Source organism: Merops nubicus, unplaced genomic scaffold (genome assembly GCF_000691845.1).
Source record: "Merops nubicus isolate BGI_N331 unplaced genomic scaffold, ASM69184v1 scaffold11709, whole genome shotgun sequence".
NCBI lineage: Eukaryota > Metazoa > Chordata > Aves > Coraciiformes > Meropidae > Merops > Merops nubicus.
In genome coordinates this window covers 1-18,505 of record NW_008633065.1, presented here as the reverse complement: position 1 = coordinate 18,505, position 18,505 = coordinate 1, and the positions used below count along the sequence as shown (strand labels likewise).

General features: G+C 42.7%; 1 protein-coding gene across 1 annotated transcript; it reads right to left on the bottom strand.

Moving 5' to 3' along the window:
* Positions 1-11,179: 11,179 nt before the first annotated feature.
* LOC103780442 (chromosome unknown open reading frame, human C8orf37) lies at positions 11,180-17,045 on the bottom strand (the record flags this gene model as incomplete). Its single annotated transcript, XM_008948120.1, has 5 exons — positions 11,180-11,339; positions 13,257-13,352; positions 14,170-14,235; positions 14,773-14,843; positions 16,946-17,045. Coding segments are annotated over 5 exons (493 nt in total), but the record flags the coding sequence as incomplete, so codon positions are not given.
* Between the last annotated feature and the right edge of the window lie 1,460 nt (positions 17,046-18,505).

The following is an 18,505-nucleotide window of genomic DNA, read 5'->3' as shown; positions in this document are numbered from 1 at the left end:
CTTCTGGCGCGGCTGCACGACAGACCCAACAGACCGGCCTTGCGTCGATCCTTAGTGCTTCGTCCAGCTGCCGGCCCGGGGGAGCTCGGCTCTGCAGGGAGCCGCCGCAGCCCGCAGGGAGAGCGGGGTCAGGCCGCAGCCGTGCTCTCCAGGTGCTGGTGCAGATGTGATGGGGTGGGGATGATGAACCCCTTCTTGAACCCCTCCTTGAGCCCCTCCTTGAACCCCCTGCTCCCCAGGTGCAGCTGCCCTGAGAGTTGGTCTGGTCCCGCAGGGAGAAGTCCTTTGCAAAAACTCAGCAAAACCCCCGCAGTGCTCCTCAGTGAGAGTTTCTGTATTTAAATGGTGTCTGGCAATTTCTTTAATGCTTATCAAGGCCTTATCAAGTGGCCAGGAGTGTCTCCTGATCCCTGCCCAGCCACCCAGCCATTTCATCCCTTAATTCCGGTTAATGCTCCAAGGAAGTACTGTACTTATCTCAGTTACGCAACCGCACGTCAGACCGTGCTGCGGGGACGCCTCTCATGGGCTGTGCACCTCATTTTAGCACCAACTCTGCTCAAAACTATTAAGTTCCTGATGCTGTTTGAATCATGTTGATTTATTTTATGAATCACATAAAAGATAAATTCTCAAGGCTAAAAGTTATAAAAATCTCTAGGTCAAGACCACATTTTATTTACACTGATTTGGGGCTGTGGCTGTAGCTTATTCTATTTCTTAGGTGTTTTTTTTTTGCTTTCCTCACTGATAGGTGCAATCTTTAATTTTTTTTGTTAATGGATAGAAGTTTATGAAGAGATTTTAAAAGGTAAGCAATGCATGGGACTACTCATTGTCTGAACTTCCTGAACTTTTAAAAAAGTGCAGCCTGCCCCTTCCCTCTCCTCTTCCCCTGCTCTCCAGCTGCTGACATCTGCTCACCACAGTCATGGCTTGACAGACTCTTTCTTCTTACAAGGCAGAGTCCCGAATCCCTGCTACCTGTGTGCAATTTAGGGGAGGAGGAGGTGCAGGAGGGCTTTCATCTCCCTGGCAGCATCCTCCATCTCCTTCCTTTTTCAAACCCATGGCTACTCTTTTGGCAGCAACCACCAAGGAGCTCTGGCTGGGAGCCCCTTTCTTTGTACTTAAGGTTCATGAAAGAAAAATGGAGGCCAGTAGTTGCCAGAATGGGTTGGTGCCATATGTTAAAACTTCCCAGAGCATAATTAGCAGAGTGAGGGGATCTCCTCAGGTGTGCTTTTCCAGTGAGCAGACTCCTTGGTGCTCACTTGTGCTACCCAGATGGCAGTAACTCACACAAGGATGTTTGGACACAAATATGTTTGTCGTCTATAGTTTACATACTGGTGCTGAGCCAGAATATATTAGGGTGACAAGATTTTCCTGCAGACATCTTCGCATTTCAGGAAGACTTTGTCCCTCTGTATTTTGAAAAACACAACAGCCTCTCTGCGCAACTTCTGGCCTTTCTCTCAGACCTTTCTTTCATTCTGCAAACCCTTATTTTCTCCCCCTCCCCCTTCCCACCCCCCCCCCCCCTTTTTTTTTCCCCCAGCAGTACAGACTCCAGCACAGCAAATTTAAGGCTACTGATGAACAGACTTGTTTTTCTTAGTTACCCTTCTTGGGACTTTCAGATGTGGCCCGTGACCTCCTGGGTCGCAAAGCTACGTTAGGGCCTGCGGGACTAGACTGCACATCCAAGAGCAGCAAGCTATTTCTCCATCAGAAGTCTAGAAGGATGGTTGTCAAATGTGACAGTTGAATCGGCTACGCTCATTGCGAAACTAAATTTACTTCCTCAAAGTTTGCATTGCAAGCGTGCCCTGAGCTTTTCCCAGGCTGTCTGGACTGAGATAAGATTTTTTGCTGAAGAATGAATAAGCATAGTTTCAAATCTGTAAAGAAAATAACAGCCGACAGGAAAGAAAAAAAGTGGGGGAAGTTTTATTTTTAAACAGTCGAAGTGTGAATGTGCTCAGTTAAGGGGAGACACTCAAAAATACAGAGAGGGATTTGGTGCCAGACACTACTGGTGTTAGCTTATCAAAATTCTCCCATGTTCTCCCACGTACTTCTGGCCAAAACACGGCAGGCAGCAGGGAGAAAGGGGTGTTCCTCCTGTCCCTCCTGGGACCCACTGGCAACTTATGGAGTCTCTCCTTGACACATACTATATCCAGCTCCCCTGCAGACTGGAGGGAGATTTCTGGTGGCAACCTGCACCAGGGTTCAGCCTTTGCTTCCAGGAGGGGCAGAGGGCACTACCTGCTCCTTGGAGATGCCTTCCAGGCCTGTGTTTATGCCATTCATTTGAGAGTGGCTGTAGAAAGACAGGAAAATATTTCATTTCAGACAAGTTAATGAACTCCCATTTTCAGCCCTCAGTCCTTTAAATAGCAGAACAGGAAATAGGAGTAACTTGCAACATCTGAAGGAAAAGGAAAATAGCTGCTTCATTATTTTATGGCCTGTTACCCTATAGAACAATGACGTGAGAATGTGTCGGGACAAACCTGATGAGGTGCTCTCTGCTGTGAGGTGCTTATTAGGTTGTTTGTTTTTCCCTCTTTAAAGGTGTCACTTGCCTTATGATGGATCCTGAAAATACCCGAGGTAACCACGTGCCCAGCACTGGCCGAGGACCCTGAGTAGTGAATTGTTATTGCAAGGTCTGAGAAACGATTCGACATCTGGAAATTATCCACTTTACAAACATATTCTTTATAAAGAAATAATGCCCTCCAGGTTTTAGGAAGGATTTCCAATATACCACGATGGGAAAAAATCTTTTGTCAAACCAGAGCAGTTAAGGATTTTAGCTTACACTAGCAACCCTGGCGTGAAGTACCTGGCTGGACACTCTGGGTGCTAAGACTGCTGACGGCTGTGTCACCATATCCTCCTGTGCTCAGGAGACTGGTGATGTGTGGTGCCCACATTCAGCTAGCAGAACAGATGGACCCAAACATCTTCTCAGCTTCAATTGTTTTAGCAATTCAAATCCAGAATGTTCTCTTTGCAATTACCCAGGACAGATATATTTTATTGTACGTCAGGACACGAGATGACTCTTTTAAACCACTCTCCTTTTTCACAGTTTAATTGTTTCCAGCCTTCCTCACTGGAATTGAACTAAATATCTATATCTATATATGTATATGTATATAGCATGGAAAAAAAAAAAGAAGAGGTGTTTCAGACATATGTGGGAAGATGTGACTAAAAGGCTGCTTTAAAGTGTTTCCAGGTCTCAGGCTTCGCTTGAATAAAGTTTTGAGAACATCTGAAATAATTTTGCAGTAGACTTTGGGGAAGATAGGAGTAATAAGATTCATCATTCATAGAAAAATCAATGCAAAGGATGTTGTAGTTTTGTGCCAGCTCTTCATTTCAGCCACTGAGGAGCGTGCATTGATTGAATGATGCCTTGCTGCACTGTAGGCTCAGGCCAGATGGATTTCCAAAGATGGACACAGAAATTAAAGGGAAACTTGGCATCGTATGTTAATGAGCAAATGATTACACAGCAAAGAATGTTTTGAAGCCATTTATCTTCCACTTGTAAACAAGATCCCTTACTGATTCAAAGCACGTAAAATGATGCTGCAACAGCTTTTGTCTCTGAAGTGCTCAAACCAGTGATGTGCCAGCTCTGATATAAAACCTAAAATCTGAAAATGAAACCAGATATTGCAGTGTGTATTAGGATTCAGGAAAGGCTTCTCTATCTTTAGGGCTACTAAGACTAATAATAACTCTTACCATGATAAAGATTTTAATTTTAAAAGACACACACCCTCCTACTTCTGCATGCAGATCAATTGCTTCCTGCAAGTGACCGTAACTGAGACTGAATGAGACCGTAATGCACCCTGGAAAGCATTGTTTTGGATAACCGGCCCCAGGATATAATCTTTTCCTAAATCCATCTCAGATGCAGGATCGTCCCGACTCCATCCATGTGAATGGTCTCCCCGGGAAGGGCCAGGCAGCTAACCACCGTCTGCTGTAACAATTTACACGCCGCCTCTTGCCGGTATCCTGAGCAGCTTGCTCTGCCTAGATAAGGAGCTTGATGCTAAATTCAACCTTCCTGTCGCTGGCAGCTGCTCCCCCCTTCCTGTGGGCGCCGTTTGCGTCGGGCGGGCAGGACACGGGCTTCCCAGCACAGATTGCTGACTGTCCCAAAGCCTCCTTGCTGAAACGTGTACGCTCGGTGTGCCACATTGCCTCCCTTTAAAGAGAGACTGAAAAATTCTGTGGGTACCTTACAGATATCCCACCACCACTCATGAGCTAGTTAACTTTTTTTCCCCTCTGTAGACAATCGGATTTTTAAATAGATGTATTTAGGGTACTTGCAGCTAGAATATTATGTGTTTGTTTGACCAGTATGAAAATGTCTTCTTCCTCTGCCTCACAGTTCTTTACTGTAAGCTCTGAGGCTATAAGGGTTTCAGTTTCACTGAACTCTTATGAAGAGCTTCAAGAGCATTTGCTTATATTTGAGTAACACTTAGAAGCCACTGGCTAATAGGATTTTAGCAGCCCTGAATATCTTAGCTCTTATATCTAAATATATCTGACACCAATATCTAAATATAATACCCAAATATCTTAGCTCTTGTGCCTAAAACCTGTCAAACAGGAAACAGATTTCAAAATACTTCAGGAAACCCTTCTCACAAATTTTAGAGGAAAGCCCCCAAGCTCAAATGAACCATACCCCACTTACGTGTTCCCTAGCATCCTCATGTGGAAGCAAGGGGTACCTTCTGAGGGTGAAGCCCCTCCTGTATGTTGCTTCCCCATGCAGCTTGGGTTCCTGGGGTGGAAGTGCCTGAAGGGCAGTGGATGGGGGTTGGGGGTGGTGTATGGGATCACCCCGGCCTTCTGGGCCAGCCCCTGAAATTGCAATCCTGAAAGACTCCTAGAAAGGATACCTCTCATATGAAGTCTTGTCCTTGCTTTTGGCAAACTGTGAGCATTTAACTTCTCCCTGCAGCATGCTATTTTTTTTTTCTTTCACTTAGATCTGTCTTTAGTTTAAAGCAAACAAAAAACAGTGGCTGATTTCTTGCCTGAAAAAAAATGTTTTCACAAAACTTTTCTATATGGAGCCTCTCACAGTGTGCTACTCAGCCTTGCTTGTTCCTACTTTCTCTACTAAACATTTTGTTCAACTATTTCTTCTATTAGAAGGAAGGAAGTAAGTAAAAAATGAAGTGTTAGAGAGGCCACTCACCTATGGTGTAACCAGGCTAACTTTAGATGATAGTCCATATTTTACCAGTAAAACAAGCAAACTCTAGTTTCATGGTTCAGATATCTTTGTGCTTCTAGTTAAGCCACCTCATTGCTTCTACAGAAATAGCCACAACTTCACCAGCTATCAGAGACCATGCTTACTTCTGTCCCTCATAAACCAGCTTTGTATGTCCACACATACTGGATTCCCAAAGGACCAGAAGAGACTTCAGAGAGTGAGACTTCACCATAACCTCAGCCATGGCCCACGGCTGATGACTTGCAGGCTGCAGGTCTCTGGACATTCTCACTGCCAGTTCTCAGACTGCTCTTAGCATCTACATTGTCTTCCTACACAGACAGAAACAATTTTTTGCTATTTCTAGATCTTGGCCTTTTACTATTTTACTTTAAGATCTGTCCCCTTTTGACATCTTGGGTGACGTGCCATATAAATTTTGTATTTAACATTAGGAGATCCTAATGTACACAACCTCTACTTGCCAAAATTCGTTAACAACATTTTCAGGAAAAATTAATTTGGGCAGAGTGAAGTGTCGATCCTCAGGCAATTTAGTTTTTCTGCTGATGTTATTAGAAGATAAAACATACGTACATGCACCTGCATACTTGCAAAGACACACAGTTTTTCACACATCTTTAGCTGACAGCTAAAAAAGTTAATCTGCTTCAATATCAGTCAAGGACGACTTGAGGACCATTTGGATGAAGCCACACAAGAATGGGGTTGCCACAATCTGGCTACCACACTTATAATCACACCAGTAGGAGACAAATGAAAGAAGCCTTGGTCGGTGGAATGAAAACCTTTATTATCCCAGGGGAAAAAAAAAAAAAAAGTATGAGCTTGTGTTGGTGAAGCAGAAGCCTGACATGTTTAACACTCAGAGGTGTTCCTCTGCCCTCTGCAGATGAGATTGAATAATCGCATTTTATCCCAAACTACATACAGCACATCTAACACAACAGGCAAAAAGTTGTCAATATGAATTAAATATACACGGGTGCTAGCTTCTAAAGGTGCACTGTGACATTGCCTGTCAAAAAGAAGTTAAGTAAGGAGTACTCCTGAGGTAGTGGGTGCTTTCTGTGTGTTCTCATCAAGTCCTTGCTGCCAAAAAGTCTGGGGAGCAATAATTGCCTGAATAGCACCGGGTACCAGCACCCCGCTCTGCAAGGGGTTTAGCTACAAGACACCTTCCACTGCAGCTCCTCCACCTTCTCTCCTGGGTAAACATCCAGGAAATGGGGATAAATGCATCCACCTTTAGGAGCTCTCTATAATTTAATGTGCCCTCCTCATGTTATGTGGTAAAGAATGTTAAAGCTCATTTAATTCCCAGGGATTTGCTGCATCCACGTTGCTGTGAGAAAACATACACAACAGTACTTACTTAGCATTTTTGTACTGAGGGCACATCATAATCCTTCTGACAGAGAAAACATGGTCCCACATCATTTTATATGGCTTCTTTTGGATAGGAATGACACACTAGAACACACAGTTTGGATTTGTTCCCACTTTTCATGTTATTGAAGTGTCCACATTTGAAAAAATCTCCCTCAATTTCCACACGTGCCAAGTCACAGCCGTTGTACATGGCCCTCACAAGTGAGCAGCACCAGACACCCCTTTACTCCATTCCCCACAGGCTAGCCTGTCTGCAGTTTCTGGGTGTCACAAAACAAAAAATAAACTGGTCAGGTCTTGTGCAAAAAGAACGTGACAGGGAGAAAAATTTGCCTACATAGCTTCCACCAGAGTCCCCCTCCTATTGTGTGACTCCCATGTGTGCTGAGCTACAGTCAGCATCTGGGTTGGACACCCTCCATAGTTTGCAGGTAAAACAAATGAGATATAGTCAAACAGCACATGAATGACAAAGAAAAGCTCTAAAAATGTGCAATGTATCTCTGAACTGGATTTCTGTCCAGAAGTAGTGCAGGAACACAGATTTAGAAAGGTTGGTATGACATGCGACCTCTGGCTTCATTTCCAGGCAAAGGCTTTTGCGTGGATTCTCATTTTGTAATCCTTCATGTTTGTTGAGGAATTTGCTGCAGACTAAGGCTGTAGGCTGGACTATTTCCAAGCATATCACTTAAGCAAAATGCAAGTGCCGAGTTTTCACCTTGTCCATTTCACAAACAGAAATGACATGATGACTTCAAAGCAAAAAAATGGAGGAAAACAATGGTCCCATTTATACTCAGCAAAACTGTTCTCCAGTACTTCTGTTTGACAAGATCTCAGTGGCACTCTTAAACAAAATTCTTTACATAATCCCTGCTATCACAGATAACTGACACTTTGGGGCTGGGCTATATCTAGAAAACCTTGTGCAATTACACAGTACCTTCATCACATGAATACTCAAGCTCTAATTTTACCTTTCTTTATATTCTGTTCATCTGAGGACTTTGGAGTGGTTTGTAACATGTAACTTAAGAAAACAAAGGAAGGGAAATCAAATACTTAACACCACTCCTCTTTCTAACAAAACAGTTAACATTTAATGACAGAGTCACTATTCTCAGATCTAGAAATTTGCTAAATTCTGTCATGAAAACCAGTACAGTAAGCACTATTTCTGCACCTATTTAAAACTTCACTTGGACAAAGAGCTGTCATACCCCACCATTCTGACCATGGCCAGAGACAAAGTAACTACACTTGAATGAACACGGTGATTTCAGGGGAATGCTCAGGTTTCCACATACATTTACCCATACAGATTATCTTCCAATATTTGCAGTGCTTGGAGTTCAGTCTTAATGGTGTTAGTGATACAGCTGCCTGACAACAATCTTACTCAGAAAAAAATCTCTCTTTCTACAACTCTCCAGGCTAACAGAAGACTGAGGGATGAGGTGACCTAGAAGAAATGCTGACTAATGTTGTCAGTAGATACTGGTGTTAATCCTTTTTACTTCTCCTACACTCTTAGTCTCAGTTCCTTCCTGGCCTCCACTTTTCAAGTGCTGCAGGCTGTCTTCTTGTCATAAAAAACACTAGAAAAGCCTTCAGCTTTTGTTTCTGCACGATTTGCTCCACACACTTGGTAGTGCAAACTGTTCCAGAGAGGGTGACTATTTCTGCTGGTGTGTTTAAGACAGGGTACAGGAGACTTACTCTTCTTCCAAGTCACGTAAGACTTGGTCTAATGAACTGAGACGGGTATTAGGATTTTCCCTGTTTCCTGCTCACTAGTCACAAACCCAACTTGTTCCATACATTGTGGTACTAGTTCCAGTGCAAATCCAGCCCCAAATCCCATGGGGCTACTTCATCTTCAGTTTCAAATGACCTTGGAACAGGCAAGCCAAGGCAACTTAGCACTTTTTAAAATGCATTCTTCTTCAAGAAGAATGTAAAGTAGGTTTCTTCTTCTCTAGAGCTCATTAATAAATTACACACTATTGATGGGTTCTTCTCTTACCGTTAGCACCGATGCTTTCTGGGAGTAGGAATCACTCAGACCTGAAAAGAACCCAGGAAAACTCACTGCTTACAGTCCACACCAGGGCTATCAAAGCACAGAAAGGCAAGCAGACCTATTCCAGTAGCTGATTGAGCATTAATCAGCTGGTCTCTGCGTCCTTCTGTCTCTTGAACCTACAGTTTTATACTCTAGCAGCTGAAACTTCAGCCTGAAACACCAACTGCATTGAAAACAATACGTGACCCTAAATATCTCTAGGCCATTATGCCAGGTAGTACCTCTCCAAAGCCAACTTGCCTCTGGCCCTACTAGCGGGGCGGCCGTTGCCACTGGCACACGCCCCGAAGCAGTGAGAGCACTTCAGCACTGCCGGGCCTCCCAGCAGGTTCTCAGACACCCCCAGCAGGAGGAGGTGAGCAGGGTGCAGAGGACACGATGCCTCGGGTCAGTGCCTGGCCCTGCCCTTTCAGAGAGGTACAGACAATCGACAGATTAGACAGATGATCTCCATAGGAAAGATCATGCAATTGTTTTGGAAAAGCTTAGAGAAATAGACAGATTAGGGCCAGGAGCAAAACTTGACCAAAAAAATAAACGGTTCTGTAGAGCTAGAATTGCACAAAGTAATTTTGAATTTATCTGTACAATATCACATGTTGCATAGCAAAAATACTGGCAGACTTCCCATTTTGAGAGGCTTTTCAGTGTAGTAATTGCCAGGACTGGTAATCCTCTCCTTCCTCTCTGCCTGCCCAAACCCCAGATTCATCTCCTGCGTTAGTTATACATAATGAAAAGAAAGAGGCCATGAACTACAGTGACATTAACTGTAAGTAAGACAATTCACCAAGTAATATGATACTGGCAGTAGTTTTACGATGTTACTGGGGGAAAGGAGCGTGTTGAAACAGGACAGTTACACTTTCTCAATGTGTAGTATTTTGAAGTGAAGCTGAAGCAAAACCTAAGTGAAACTGAAAAAAATCCAAATCTGAATGTCAGCGGGGATACGCATTTTCTTACTCTAAAGAGCCTGAGTCTTTATTCCCTTGAATATATTGATCAAGTCATATACTCTTCAGAATCTCTTTAAAATTGCACAATATTTAATAACTGCACAATAACTTCTTCACCTCTTGCAGTGAAGGTGAAATGCTGGGGTTTGAACCCCGAGCCCCAAATTAAGCTTGACATATGGGTGATTCCCACAGCCCTTCATACAGAGGAGGTGAGTTTGCCTTATAGCTTCCCCCCAGGGTGCGGCCGGCCCTGCAGGGAGAGCCATAAGGGAAATGAGCCCCAGGGGTCCCGCATTGAGTTGACAAAGGTCAGGTGTGTGCCTGGGGATAAAAGCTGGGACCACTTGCAGGGAGGCAGGAGTGTCTGCACTGTGGAGTGCACTCCACAGAGCTTCCTGGTTCAGGGAAGACCTCCTGACTCTACCTGGAGCTGGGCCCCAGTCTGCTCAAGACCTTTGCAAGCGTGTGCCGATCGGGTGAGAGTCACTATGTGGGCACCTTTCTCTTATGTGTTCAGCTTGCTGGTCTGGCTGTTTCCCATGCCAACTATGGGCAACCTCGGGTGTCTGTTTGTACCACCCGTTGTGGGCTGAGTTACGTCCTTTGTGGGATCGTTGGGGGTGGCGTCGATCATGTACCAGCTGATTGACCTGTTTGTACCCCTGGCGGTCATTCATATAGTAACATTTGTGTCTACAATACAGTCTGCATATTGGTTCATCTTTCTGCTGGTGCTATAATTTTTGTTGAGCCTGGTCATTGGCAGAAAAGAAGGCTAAAGGCAAGTCCAAGAAATTCACTGTGGTAAAAGTCTTTAGTCAGCAGAAAGTGCTCTAAAGCAAGCAGTAGGAACTGGAAGGAAATTCCCAGCACCTGCAGTTTTTGGCTACTGGTGGGTAAAAGGAAGTAAAATTTTGGGGTGTGCTGAAACCTTTGAGGTGAGAGCTGATCTCGCAGTAATTCTGAAAGAGCTCCACAGCCAGCTGGTCATGACTGGCCGTGAGCAAAGCAGAGGAGCAGTGTTCATCCCCCTGCAGGATCTCGGACGCTGGCGTGTTGCGGCCGCGTCCCAGCCCGCCGTTTGGAGACATGGGAAAAAAGGCTTCCTGCTAGGTATCAGAAACAGTCTTGAGGTGCTATGACCCACTTCTAAATCTGCAGATTTCCTCTTCTTTTCTTTAACAATACTGAGTGTGAGCTTCAACCTCATTTAGTTTCCAGAAAGCCTCCAGACTGGTTGTTTCTTCTAATAATTCAACCCCCCCCACTGTTTGCAAGACAGCTAAACTGAGAAAAAAAGGTTTCAGGCTGAAGCCTGGGTGTTATAATCTATTTCTAGATATTAGTATTCAGGTTTCAGTCTATTCTTGGAAAACTGTGGGAATCAAATGGAGTTTATGACCTGTATCCATACAGGTAGGTACCACGCATGAGAGGACTTCACTCGGCATGTTTACCACAAACCCACCGTAGCTGCTGCTCTGTTTGGAGGTCTGTTAATCCCTCAATGGATCTCCAGCTGCACTGACAAGCATATGCTCGTGCTCCTTTCTTCTTTATCATCTTTGCTCTTAGTTTACTGAACTCAGGCATGTTATTCCTGCCAATCAAATGGATTCATTTTAGGATCATGCTTTTCTTTTTTTAAAGAAAAAATATTCATGAGTCCATTTCAATTCAGGAAAGCTCTTTAGAGCATTTCTGAGTACCACTGTTATGAATTTAGGGATATGTTTAAATTCTCTTTTGAACATAATCCTTCCCTGAGAGCAGCCTCAGTGCATACTGCTGTATTCTCAGATCAGCTGGAGACTGATGTTTTTATAAGCAATGTGCTCTGTTGGGTTTAGAGACCCTGTGTCTGTCTCCAGAGAATGAGTTGGGAAGCAAAACAAGTAGAGTTAATTCTCATGTTAAGGAATTATCCAAAAATTTATATAACTTATCAAACTTACTGTAAAAATACCTATGCAGAATGGGTGCAACAACAGGAACTGGTACTCAGGATGGTTGTTAAAGTGACTGAATTGAAATGGCCTCTCTCATAAGAGAAAATGTTGTACATCAAACCATAAATAATTCCTGTGCAAGCAGCAACCATAACAAATCAAAAATCAGCATGGCTATTACGAACCCAAATTGTTTCAGAAAACAAGTAAAAATGAAGTATTTTAACAAACCCTGCTCTGATGACCTCATAGCCATCAACTACTGTCCACTGAAACGCTCAAAAACAATACTGAGAAACCCAGCTAAATAAAAAAAACCTGAAACAGACATCAAGGGAAGAATTTTTAGAAAAAGAGGTCAGGCATCTATTCATGGAAAGCAAATGTTTAATCTACAAGTTTTTTTTTAAATTCAGGTTAGTCAAAATAAATACCTAAATATCTTGCTAAAGATTACAGATGCTAGTCATGTTACATGTATCTGATAATGATGCCTTTCATGTCATTTTAAAAAAAAATAATCCAAGATCTCAGAAGCAGAATAATTAACACTTTGAGTAAATTTAAAAAAATAATACTTTTATTTAACTTTTTCATCTACTAAACTCATCTCATGAGACTAGTGCAACACTGTATTTTTAATGCTGCTTTAAATACTGGGAAAATAAGACTTGCATTCAAAGACAAATACCTACTTTGAAACTGGAAGGAAAACACAGGGAAAAGTTAACACGTAATACAAGAAAACGAATGGAAATGGAGATGATGCATCTGTTCTTGTTCTGCTCCAGCTGTCACACCCTCTGGTGGACAAGCACACCCTTTGAATACGTCCACACCTCCTGAAGTTAACAGGCACATGCAGAGACTTTACTAAAGAGGAATCCAAACTGGCTGGCTGTATCAGGAGCACGCCTATTACACTATCCTTCACTAAAGCTTGGAATTAGATAGTTTTAGAGAAACTGAAAATAAAAACTCCTCAATTTTAAATCTCAAAAAAAATCGACATGAAGACATTGCAATATAAGAAGAAAACAGCACTTCCCCTTCCATTTCATCAAACCTTGCTTCACAAAGAAGTCTGTTAAGAAATCCAACTATTTGATTTTCACTGAACATAACAGCATAATACTTGATAGTGGAAAGAAGAAAATGTGACTTGAAACAGTGCCAGTCTGTATGAGCGAAGATATAGTGAGAAGTACATGCTGAACACTTTGCTTTCATTTTGTAGGCATCCTGCAATAGCACGCCAGAGGCCAACCCATCACAGAGATTATCTGCTTATTTCAGCAGTAAAGTTGCCTTTTGATCCATGAAACTGGAATTCTTTTTAAAGCAGAGAGGCAGGGTGATGGGGGAAGAAATGGGAAAGGATGAAAACAGATTATGGGAGATGTTGCACCCCTCTCCTTGGAGACTTCCCCACCTGATCACCAAACAGGTTGCACATGTGCTCCTCTACAGGTAAACACAGGAGTGATCTGGACTTTTCACCTTCCCATTTCTATCAAACCCCAAAGCACAGTAACACAACACTGACACCAAACCTCCTTCAGACGTACCTGAAAAAAAGATAATCACAGGACTGATCCCAGATGTAGTCATTGAAAAGTGACACATGGAAGTCACAAGCAGTACAACGTAGTTGATCACATGTTCTGGTCAAAAAAGAACAGAAAGCTCCAAGAGCTTATTACAATCAGAGACGCTACAGAATCATAACTGTTTTAAAGTACAGTGCTCACTCAGAAATACTAGAAGCAATGTTACCCCGTAATCTTAATTTCTTTACCTCTCTGGCCCGTTGATTATGGTGTATGTCTTCACCATATGACCATGTATTATTTTTACATGTTCCTACACTCACTGAATACCTAAAATAAAGTGGTATTGTCATGATATATTCTCTTTGGTCCTCGCCATGGGTATGGCACCTGACCCGCACCCAAATGCGCATCAAGTGCACAATTACTTACCACAGAAGAATCACACATGGAAATGCAGTGATGTTCTACAGGATGTCTGGGATAAATCTCTAAAGTGCCTCTCCTCCTAAGTGCAGCTGCAGTTGCAAAGCATTCTGGCTATTTTCAGTTCAGGCTCGGGGATGATTTAAACCAGCCCACTGATTTAAGTCACACACAGCATCCCACAGAAAGCTGAAGAGTGGCAGGGAAAACCAACAATATTCCACAGCAGCAATTTCCTTAACAAGATGTTACTGATTTTTGCAGTCTCGTGTCTTATTTGCACACATTTTCAGACTCCTCAAATAACAAAAGATCTAGTGGTCAACAGCAGACTGGGAGGGACCAGCTGACTTCAGCTGCAGTTACAGGCAGCCACACGTTTAGGTGACTATAGGGCTGTCCTGCCCGGTTCAGATGGAGGGCTCTGTACCACTGCAGAAACACAGTTGTGAATATAGTAATTATAAAGCAAGTAGAACATGTTTTCTTTTTCCACATTTCGTACCTTTTTGAAATATTTGTTCCTATGCCAGATGGTGAAGTGCTTCCACCCAGGTATACTGGACAGCATCTATATGGATTTCATTTAAAAATATTAAATTATAGCAAAACATTTAGGAGAAAGTAATAGAATGCTTCTCCTACTTTAACAGTATGGTTATGGTTCTAAAATAATATTTTATTTATTTAAAATAATAATTTATCAAATATAGGCAAAGCATCCAAATGCTTACAAACCACAGAATTAAAAAATTTCCATTACCAAGGTGTTCAAAGAAGAACTCTACAACAACCACTCTCTATACCAAATATATATGTGGGACTAGATATTGCAGCATTTGATGAAGTTATATGTCCATAACTCAAAAGAAGCTGTTGTTAATAACTTAATTAATAAATCTATAATAAATAATTTTGACCACATGAAAAGACATTATTAATTCTTTAAAATTATCTTTCTGTGTATCTTTTTCTTAAAAAAGAATGCTCCTCTAAATACTCATTTTCTTTCTTAATGTCCACACAGATTAAACAGTAGCAATATTATTAGACTGACAACAAGCTATAAACAAGCTGTTTTCAACTAGCCAAGTCATTCTCCACTTACCTTTTCCCGTGAGCTGGAACAACAGCACTACGGCTTTCAGATGTGAAGCTTGCAGAGTTAGACTTCCATGGCTATTGAAAAAGCAATCAAAGAATAACAGGCAGCATTACAGCAAGGTAACAATACTCTGCTTTACTTTATAAGTGGAAGCCAGAAAATCTCAGTCACGGAAGAAGGGGACTAAGAGTTCTGGAATTTTCTTATTCGGGTTTCTGTGAGGCTCTTTGAGACAAGAGCTGCTGAAGTAACAGTTAAATGAGGAACAAGGCTTCTCTTCCCACTGGGAATACCCAGCTCCACCTGCAGGGATTCAACACCACATGATCACTTTGACTTTACAATCAAGACAGTATTTTCATGACCTCTTTTTAATAATTTTGCTTTTAAAAACAGTTTTAATTTAGGAACCTTCTCCTTCAACGATTTTGAGCTCTCGTTTTACTGAAAACACATCAAAGACTTGTATTATTCAAAAAGATAAAATGTCTTTGAGAAGTTTCTTTTGTGCTGTGCATAAAAAACAGCTTACTTGAATTCTAGAACACTAGAATTCTAGATCCTAAATGGTAAAGTCCTAGGGACAGAAAATGGTAAAATTATAGATGTTTACTGACGTAATTCTCTCACTCATACATATGTATTTTGAGGCAGAACAACCCTCGGGCATCAGAACATGCTGAGGACTCACCAGCAGGCAACAGCTTTGCAGAGAAGGCCGTGGGACAATCAGTCAATGAGAAGTTGACCATGAGCCAGCAGTGTGCCCCTGCAGCACAGGGGGCCAACAGCATCCTGGGCTACACTGGGAGGGATGTTGCCAGCAGGTCGAGGGAGGTGATCCTTCCTCTCTGCTCAGCACTAGTGAGGCAGAATCACAGAGTCATTTCGGCTGGAAGGGACCTCTTGAGATCAGGCCAATCCCCCTGCTCAAAGCAGGGTCAGCTTCAGCAGCTTACCAGGACCGTGTCCAGTTGGGTTCAAAAATCTCCACAGAGACTCCACAACCTCTCTGGGCAGCCTGCCCCAGTGCTTGACCACCCTCACCATAAAAAAGTTTTCTTGTGTACAGATGGAATGCCACATGTTCCAGTTTGTGCTCTTGTCCTGTCACTGGAGACTTCCAGTTAAACATATGAAAAACTTCTTCTTGTGAGGGTGTTCAAGCACCAGAACAGGTTATTTAGAGAGTCTGGCCCCTTCTTCAGTCCACCCATCAGGTATTTGCACACATTGATGAGACCCCCTTAGAGCCTCCTGTTCTCCAGGCTGAACAGTCACAGTTCTCTCAGCCTCTCCTCATAGGAGGAGATTAAGACACTCCAGTGTCTTAATCATCTCCATGGCCATTTGCTGGAAGCTCTCCAGTAGCTCCATCTTCCTCTTGTACTGATGAGCCCAGAACTGGACATGGTACTCCAGATACGGCCTCACAGACACGTCTAGAGTGCTATGCCCAGTACAAAAGAGACATGGACATAATGGAGTGGGTCTGGTGAAGGACCATGAAGGTGATCAAGGACATAGACCATTTGACATACAAGATAAGAGAGCTGGAATTGTTTAGCCTGCAGAAGACAAGGGTGAGTAGAATCTTATCAACATATAAGAATACATGATGGACTAAAAGACTAAAGAAGACATAGCAAGACTCTTCTCAGTGGGGCCCACTGACATAAGAAGAGGCAATGGGAACAAACTGAAATACAACAAATTCCAGTTAAACATATGAAAAACTTCTTCTTGTGAGGGTAGTCATACACCAGAACAGGTTATTTAAAGAGACTGTAGAGAGTCCATCCTTGAAGATATTCAAAAGCTTTCTGGGCAACCAGCTCTAGGTAGCCCTGCTTGAGCAGGTGGTTGGACCAGATGACCTCCAGAGGTCCCTCTTCCAAAATCAACCACTCTGTAATTCTGGGATATTCAACACTATGCTCTACCTTGAAACAGCAATTCCTTTAATTGCCTGTTACTGCCTGAGCAAAACCATCTCTTTACATCACTCCTATTCCTCACTATAGGATAGTTGCATTTTCCTTTCTACTTTATTTTACAAGTTTATCTTACTGCTTGTTTTACTTCATCTTTTTTGCTTTATAAGTTTTAGTTTATGGTGCTTTTCTTTCTATTGCTGAACCTCACCCATTCTGCATTTCTCCAGACTCCTACTCACCAGAGGTGTTTTGGTAAGGCTGCTGTCATTACAGATTTCATCAATAATGTCATCTAAGTCTTCTTCGCTGCTGTCAGCACTCGTTAACAGTTTAGTCGATCTGAAAACCAAACAAATCAGCTTTCATTTTGTATCATGGCCAGAGCAGTTCTAAGAATTTTAAGTTAAAATATAAAATCAGTTAGGGCCTTTTTCCTCTAATACTTCTGTGGTAGACCATCCAAATCATGACTGGAAGGATGTAAACTGCAGGGTGATACCTTTCAGTCCCTGATGAACTGTCCCATCACAGGTCTTACTTTTGCTTGCTTCTTCCATTTCCCACCACTTCCAACCCTACATAAAGCTATGACAATATAACCCATACTGCACTTACTGAGCAATAAATTGGACAGCTCTGGTTTTACACATTAATCTTCAGCAGCGGGAACATGAAAAGGTCAGAGGGAGTTGTTGCCTCATGCTATACAACTGCAGGGGTTCTGAAAGAATTCCTGCCAAACTGTGTACTTAGAGAGATCACCTGCACTTCGCTTTCACTCAAGTGAGAAGTCTTGTCACTCAAGTCTGATGTCTGCTAGCTCTTTGTCAAAGAAAAAGAAGCTTGTAGTACTGCTGCATCAACCAATCAAGAACAAATATACTCAGAAAGAAGAAAACTGTGATTTAAAAAAACAATGTAATCAGACTAACTACATTTAAATGTTTTTCTACCCATTATGCAAACAAGGGGAAAGCCCAGTAATGCGGCTAAAGCTAGTGGGCTTTGTTGGTCTTGCATTAGTCACCAGGCTCTTCAAGATCCTTGCCTGGGACTCTGAAATGTCTGTTAGGTAAGCACTCAGCAGCCCACCTGTGGAGACATCTGGCCAAGCCCCTCTGGTCCGCAGACCTTCCAATCAGAGTTGGAGATACCAGCGAGGGCTAGGATGGACATGTGAGGGCCAGGATAGAAACCTGAGGGCAGGCAACGATGCCTGTGAGGGGCAGGATAGTAAGCTGAGGGCAGAGAAAGACACCTGTGAGGACCAGGACAGAAACCTGAGGGCAGGCTGTGGTGTGGCAGATCACTTGGCAGAACTGTCAGCAGTGACCCTGTCATGACCCCAAGTTGCTACTTGGAACAACCATTTTGAAAAGTGTGACATTTGAGGTGGCTACATGCAAGTGTAGAGTGTAAGCTAGTGCAGAAGATACAGTTAACAGGAAAAGTATGAACAGAATACATGACTGACTAAAGTATATACAAAAATAATGAAAAATAAAATGTTTGGTAATACTATTGCTGAAGTTCTCCATGCTTAAAATCGCACGTTTTATAGGTATTTTACACTTATACTACGACGTCACTTACAGAGCTAAGTAACCCCAGATCCTAACTCACAAGCACATTACTGTGGCAGCTTTTAGCGCCATATTTAATCCGCGGTTGGGAGACTCCCAAGAGACAAAGACTATCTGAAGTAACTCCGCTCGCTGACACACGACTTGGGTGTAAGACAGGGGACACTCGCTGACCGCCGATCAGCACTTCATTCCCCCCACTCTATTTCGGGTTCC